The sequence below is a fragment of the Triticum aestivum genome, chromosome 3D (genome assembly GCF_018294505.1).
Source record: "Triticum aestivum cultivar Chinese Spring chromosome 3D, IWGSC CS RefSeq v2.1, whole genome shotgun sequence".
In the NCBI taxonomy this organism is placed as follows: Eukaryota; Viridiplantae; Streptophyta; class Magnoliopsida; order Poales; family Poaceae; genus Triticum; species Triticum aestivum.
In genome coordinates this window covers 76,011,205-76,018,504 of record NC_057802.1, presented here as the reverse complement: position 1 = coordinate 76,018,504, position 7,300 = coordinate 76,011,205, and the positions used below count along the sequence as shown (strand labels likewise).

The window sequence follows — 7,300 nt, the reverse complement described above, 5'->3', positions numbered from 1 at the left end:
ATATATATATATATATATATATATATATATATATATATATATATATAAATAGAGATGCATGTCTGTGCTGTGCTAAATGAAAACAATTGAGTTCCTTTGGTCACTGAAAGGCTACGAAAAAACCCTCTCATTTAAGAAGGGATAGTGTAGAATACTGATCATATTGGCGTCAGTAATCCATATTTCGTACAAATATTTTGTTTTAGCCATATGGAGTTATGTTTATTCAAATAAGTGCATCGCTTTCCTTACATAAAACACAAAATCACTTCAGGTTTCTTTGTTGAAAACACAGTGATTGTAGCAGAAGGAGAATTACTTTCAAGTGGCATTTTTCAGGTCTGTTGTCCACCATAAAATCTACAGTGTTTTCCTGTATTATTGTCTTGATAGTGGTTATGTTCCAATCATTTGCAGGTCAATACCTGTGGGTTTCCTCCCTTAGAGGACAGAGAAACATCACTTTCACTGCTTATGGGGCTTGATTTCTTTGGTGGAGGTGTCATACCAACTGAAGAAGCAGTAAGTTCAGGAATTATGTTATGCATGTCACTAATAGGTCCTGTAGAAAACATCTTTACTGATGGGTTTTGCTATGTTTGCACTAAACAGCTAAGATTGTCATCACTAGAAAATAAGGCTGTGAATGACATGTTTGTCATTCTTTCAGATGTTTGGCTCGACAGTTATGAGGTATTTAGTTTGGTATTAATTCATGTTTTATATAACTATATTGTTTAGCATACTCTCAGGATGTTTGTATGTGTTATCTCGTGGAGTAGACTATGGAGAAGTTGGGTGTCGTTCTTGATGGCTATGAAAGTGTGGAAGTAGTTCCTTCTCTCTTTGTTCTAATGGGAAATTTCTGCTCCCGGCCCTGCAATCTGGCATTCAATTCGTTCGAAGAACTCAGGTCTGACTTGTTTCATGAAATATAATCTACAGTTTTATAGCGTGTTTGCTTTCCCAATCGAAGACAAAGTTTAAGTTATGTAACTTTATGTAGATTGCAGTTTGGAAAGCTTGGTGAGATGATCGCATCTCGGACTAGATTAAAGGAACATAGTCGTTTTTTATTCATTCCTGGTCCTGATGATGCAGGTATTCTAAAACTCAATGACATGCTTTTACCTGACAACTACTGTCATCCGCATGTTTGGTTTGCTGCAATATCCAACTTCATTTTATTCACTAATGGATTAAACCTGGCCTATTCTTTCATATGTCCAATTATCATTTATTTATTCTCCATGCTATTTAACCAATGAAAAATTTCTGCAATAGGATTAGGAATGAGCTTGTTGATAATAAATACTGTCAGTCTAGTTTTCCCTATAGCTGGAATGTGATGTTTTCTGTTTTTTCCTAAGCTTGGCATGTTGTTTTTTCTTACATAGTAACACATTTGTAGGACCTTCTAAAGCTCTCCCAAGGTGTGCGCTCCCAAAGTATCTAATTGAGGAACTTCAGAAGCACATCCCAAATGCTATATTTGTAAGCAACCCCTGCAGGTTTGTCACAAAGCATTGCCTTGTATCATTCTCCATGTTCCATATGTTAACCATCTGTTTATGTCGCTATAAGCGACCACACAAATACAGGGATATCTTTTTGCGCATCAATTATGAAAATCTGATGTATGTAGCTAAAAAATATCAATAAAACCTTCACAGGATTAGGTGATGCCACTCTCCTTTCATGTTGTATATTATGCTACATGTTATTCTCTGATTCCAAATGTAAATCCTTTTGGACACTGATACAGACATACAGTATCCATGGTGACCTTTGACCAACCACCATCAATTTCTATGAACGTTAGTTGCTTCATATAAAAATAATGACACATTGTGAAATTATATTTCATGATGGTTCTAGTAATACCATTTAATGTCGTCAAAATTTGTAACTATTTGGATAGTGATGGTCAAACCCAAAAATGTTTGACCACCACAGATTCTTAAACGACTCACATTTGTAATCAGAGGGAGTACCAACCAGTTGTTCTCAGTGTGACCCTGGTCCAGTTTAAGCATAAATCTCTTATTTGGACTTGCCATCAGTCTACCGTAGTTATTTTGATTAATACAGAGCTATCATCTTCATTTTTGTGAGATATCTCTACACAATTGCAACAGGTAGATGAAGAGGCTTAATAATAATACTATACTGGTCTACCAATATCCATACTGTGAAACTGTGTTCTTAGCTGGCATCTATTATCATAAAACTTGTTGCATGCAGTATTATCTTCATTTGGTTTACTTTTCCGAACTTGCTGGATTTTTCATCAGTGCTATCCATTGAGGCACAGGCATTTCAGTTAGTCTTGAAAGGCTTCATGCACTCATTGCCAACTGAGACTACTGTATAAGGATATATTTGCAATGAACGTATACTACAAACTATGGCATACATCCATATTGACATTTCATGATCAAGACAATATTGGACTTTGTGGACTTGCCATTTATCATCTGTTCTAACGCCAATAAGAGCTTGATTTCCCCAGGGTTAAGTTTTATACACAAGAAATCGTCTTTTTCCGGCAAGATCTCCTTTACAGGATGCGGCGGTCATGCTTGATTCCACCAACAACGGAAGAAACAAGTGACCCATTTGAACATGCAAGTTGAATAAATTTATTTATTATCTCAGTGAGAATATATGCTGTTGACTGTTCAGAAATTAACCAATCATTTTTTTTTCAGCTAGTAGCAACTATCACCCATCAGAGTCATCTGTGTCCATTGCCTCTTACAGTGCAACCTATCATATGGAACTACGATCATTGCCTACGGCTGTATCCAACTCCTGACATGGTATTGCCATTTAGCACAAGCCTGTTCACACCTTGAAATGTTTTCTGACTGTAGCTTCCATGAATATGCTTCTGTGCTAATTTATGTGCTGAACTTGCACAAAACAGAAATATACCTTCTGCTGTATAAATATCATCAATCCACACCTTGAAATGTTTCCCAACTCTAGCTTCCATGAATATGCGTCTGCTAATATACTTGTTGAACATGCACAAAACATAAGTATACTTTCTGCTTTATAACTATTGTCAGTCCACACTGCTACCAATAAAAGTTTGAGAGTTCTTATTATGATAATACTTCCATGTTTGAATCTTCAGATAGTATTGGCTGACAAGAGTGAGCAGAAGGCCTTCAAATATACAGGAATCACTTGCTTCAATCCTGGTTCTTTTGCGAACGACAGCACCTTTGCAGCATACCGTCCTTGCACTAAGGAGGTTGAGCTTTCTGCATTAGAAAGCTAATATTGAAGGTGGGACAAACTGAAGCTGTAATCAGTAACAAACCGAACCTTTGATGAGCTGCCTATCACTCCTGTACATCAGCCATCAGGACTGGTGTTTATGACTTTAGCCATATAAACTAATGAGTCCGTTTCATGGAAGCGAATTTGCAAGCATGACAAAGCAACGACATCCATAGAATTGGTGCTGTTTCTCCAGCAAATCTGATGCTGACATCTCAACTTTGTATCACACATTCATAGCTTCAGATAGTTGTGGACCATAGTGTTTGTTACTTGTTAGGGTGTTTTCCCCACCTGGCCATCTGTCCTTTGTGCAGTGTTTGTGTAACATGATCTCAGGGTGCTTTCCCTAAAGTCACAGAATGGTGCTCAGTCCTGTAATATGTACTGTTTATGTTTGCCATTGTTGTAAACCATGCTAACAAAGCTGTGATTTTTAGTCCAGACCTATTGCTTTCTAAAAGATTGGATTTTCCAATTTTGTAAAATTTAGTCCGATCAGTTATATCAAATGCACAGGAAATTGGTTTCACTTGCTGGTAGGCACTACATAATTCTGCCCACTTTGCACAAACCCTTATTTAGTACCACAAATCTTTACTTGTTGACCTCCTGATCAAATTATGTATGATATGTATTGTGTGTTGATCGGCACAAATCTGCACTTACCTTGTGGCAAGTCCAGTTAGCTATCTCAAAGCCAATGATCCACACATGCACTTGTTGGCTTCCTTTCAAAATTATGTACTCGTTGAGAGCTTAAAGGGTTGAAAGAAGCATCATCTTTTAGCTTTTTGATTGTGTTTCTTGTGAGCACATGGTTACCTGTCCATTTCTAACTTTTGGAGCACAACAAATCTGGAGTTAATTTCACAGAGCAACCACATTCCCAGCTATCTATCCCATTGTCTGCGTCCTCCCAACCCTAGCCGCCACCGAAGGTCTTCTCCATGATGGTGCCTCGGTCCTCCTCTTCCATCCGGCGGCCTCGGTGGTGGCAAGAGTAGTAGGGAGCCACCCCTTTCGTTCTTCTTTGTTCTTGTAGGTTCTTAGTTCCCTTAGCTTTTCGTTTTCTGATGTCCTTGACGAGTTGGGGGCGGTGATGGCATGTGGAATAAGGTCTTTGCAGCCTCTCCCTATCTAGAGAACGTTTCGATTCGGCGCCGACAAAGGGCCTGTGAGAGTAGATGTCGCCACCTTTGTTGGCTCACTTAATATTTTGGTATTTGGTGTGAATCAAGGGAGGCAGTTGGTTGGATCTTGGTGCGGCGACTTCGACCTCTTCTTTCAAGTTGTTCTGTAGTATGGTCTAGTTTCCCCAACCCTCTAGACTAGTGGTGAAGGGCGACAAGCCTGCATTGTGTGCGGTGATGCGCCAATCAATATTCTTTGAACAATTACCAGATCTCGTTTCTAGTGGTGAGTGGCTATTGTGATCTTCAAAGTTTGATATGACGAGGGCATTTGCGGGTGCCCCTTTCCCTTACTGCTGGTTTAGTGCATTTCTCAAACTCTGATGGGTGGCGTACAATCGAAGGAAGAAGACGGCCAATATGTTTTTCGATGTAAATTTTTCTATGCTCGTTTTGTATTGCATCGTCTCCTATTTTTCTTATATATTTCAATTATAAGATGCCCTTTGGGTGCCTTCTCTAAAAAAACACATTGGGGGCTTGGGTAATAGAAAACACGAGCTTCCCAAAATTGCATTTAACCACCACTGCAGGGGCCACCGAGTAACATGTAGCATTGATTTTCGTATTAGCTCGTTCTAGCAACATTTTTATCGGTGGGACCCAGTTGTCAGGTTGACTTGGCGGCCCAAGTGGGCCTGCAAGTAAGTTTTGGAGACTTAGTCAACTCCTTCATTCTCTTGCATCTCCATCTGCATCGTGGAACCTGTCAAGCCTTGTTGAGTCGCGCCTACCCAGCTCCCGCTCCGCCCACTCCTGCAAAGTTCCCACCCTGCCTAGCTCTCTGCATCGTTGCTTGATCGGGGGTCTGACAAGAGCTGAGCCCACCTTGCTATCCTACTTCTCATTGATGGAGGCTTCAAACCAAATGGTCCTAAGATCATAAAAATATCAGTTGTGTCGCCCACTGAGCGGCCCACCAAGCACAACCAACCTATTCACCATGGCTTACCGTCCTTCCATAAGTGGTAGATCTTCAACAATAGGCGATCTTCGTGCCCTTAAAAACTCTCGAGTCCTTGACATCAAGTAATCTAAGGTAAAAAATTACTCCTAACCGACTAGGGGGCGCACACCCTTCAAGAGTAACATGCAAACCAAAATCACTTGATGGAAACTTCATCAAAGGTCTTCAACCAAAGCGCCTCAAGAACCCATAGGATCACTCTGTCACAAGGATATGATTGTGGTGAAAGAGATGAACTTGAGGTATAGGGATTCAAGAAAGGAGGAGTTCATGGCCTTCATGAATCAAAAAGTGTTCATGGAACCACCCAATACTTATTTCATCTTTCTTGCCTTGGTTCTCTCTTCCTCAATTGTTGTGGTGTATGGATAGCATGTATGTTTGGAGAACTTTGGGTTTAGGATCTTTCATAAAATTTCACAACAAATATATTGTAACAAATCGATGAAGATAACTACTCTACTACAGTACTTGTCATTTGCCTCTTGCAATTACTTCAAACAGTATGGAACACGTGAACACATACTCCTGTACGAACACTGCTGGCCAATTGATGGCTGCTAGCGTTTGCTAAGACGCGCGAAATAGTTAAGAACACATTGGAGCGTCGAGATTTGAAAATAGCCTTTTCAAATTTGTCAAAACATTTATTGAAAATTGTGGACAATTTTGATACCGAATATTTCTATAAACACAAACATTTTTTTAATTCCATTTTATTTTGAAAAAACTGAACAATTTTTGGAATTCCATACATTAAAAAAAACAAACAGATTTTGAAAATCATGAACAACTTTTGAAATCCTTGAGCAATTTTAAAGTGCGTACACCTTTTGAAAATTTTGAATTTTTTTTGAGAAACACGAACAATTTATTGAAAAACATGAACATTTTTATCATGATCATTTTTTGAAAATGCAACAAAAATTTTAAGCGTGATTTTTTTGAAATGTTGAACATTTTTTGAATTTTTGACTTATTAAAAATTATGAACAAAATTTGAAATTCAAAACATTTTTTAAATATGTTTTTTTAAAACCTGAACAAAATTTGAAATTCTGAATAATATTTGAATTTCGATTTTTTGGAAATTCTAAACATTTTTCAATTTATGGAAAACATAATAGAAACTGAAAAATAAGAAGAAAAAAGGAAAAAGACATGATAAACCGATTTGGGAACCTTCTAGAAGGTTACAAAAACTGGCAGAAAACACACACTAGGCTACCAAAAAAGGGGCCGGGCCACCAGATTGCTCACCTCGGTCATAGTGTGCATCAGACATGCATCACAGTTTGTGAAGATCATGAAGGCAATTGCGTGGGAGCATCTTCCATTGCTCTCAATGGTCTCACGGATGTCCCTACATTTGACGCTGTGGTGTGCCTGGAGGCATAGGCGCTTGCTCTCGACCTATTGGCATCTCGAGTTTGTATAGCATCTGATAGTAAGTTGGTAATCCAAGATACAGAAGCGAACATGGGAGAAGCCCATGCTGCGGTAATCAAAGAAGTTAATGATAGAAAAATGGATTTTCAAGATTGAAGTTTTATTCATGAGTCAATTCATAGAAATTATGAAGCTGATAGTTTAGCCAAATTTTCTTTATCTCTAGATTTTTGTAGGCATGTGTGGTTCGGTGTGTTCCACATGATATTGTAATCATTCCTGTGTTGTACTTGACTTGACTCTCCCCCGCTTGCTGCTTGCTGATCGCGGTGTTCAAAAATGACACGAAGCTGGATATGAGTAAATGTTGTTGGTCGAAAACGTCTTCATTCACAATGAAACCAGATGGTCTCGCTCGATGCACCATTTTAGAATGTGTACTTTCATATTAAGAGTTTTT

General features: G+C 38.6%; 1 protein-coding gene across 1 annotated transcript in view; it reads left to right on the top strand.

Moving 5' to 3' along the window:
• Nucleotides 1–3,823, top strand: part of LOC123077528 (DNA polymerase epsilon subunit B) — a 6,189-nt gene extending 2,366 nt beyond the window's left edge. The window contains exons 5-13 of the mRNA XM_044499807.1: nt 262–339; nt 418–522; nt 613–693; nt 783–913; nt 1,007–1,101; nt 1,412–1,511; nt 2,513–2,627; nt 2,712–2,822; nt 3,143–3,823. Coding sequence (XP_044355742.1) covers nt 262–339; nt 418–522; nt 613–693; nt 783–913; nt 1,007–1,101; nt 1,412–1,511; nt 2,513–2,627; nt 2,712–2,822; nt 3,143–3,289 — 963 coding nt within the window. The 3' untranslated portion in view covers nt 3,290–3,823. The remainder of the gene's footprint in view (nt 1–261; nt 340–417; nt 523–612; nt 694–782; nt 914–1,006; nt 1,102–1,411; nt 1,512–2,512; nt 2,628–2,711; nt 2,823–3,142) is intronic.
• Nucleotides 3,824–7,300: the final 3,477 nt, after the last annotated feature.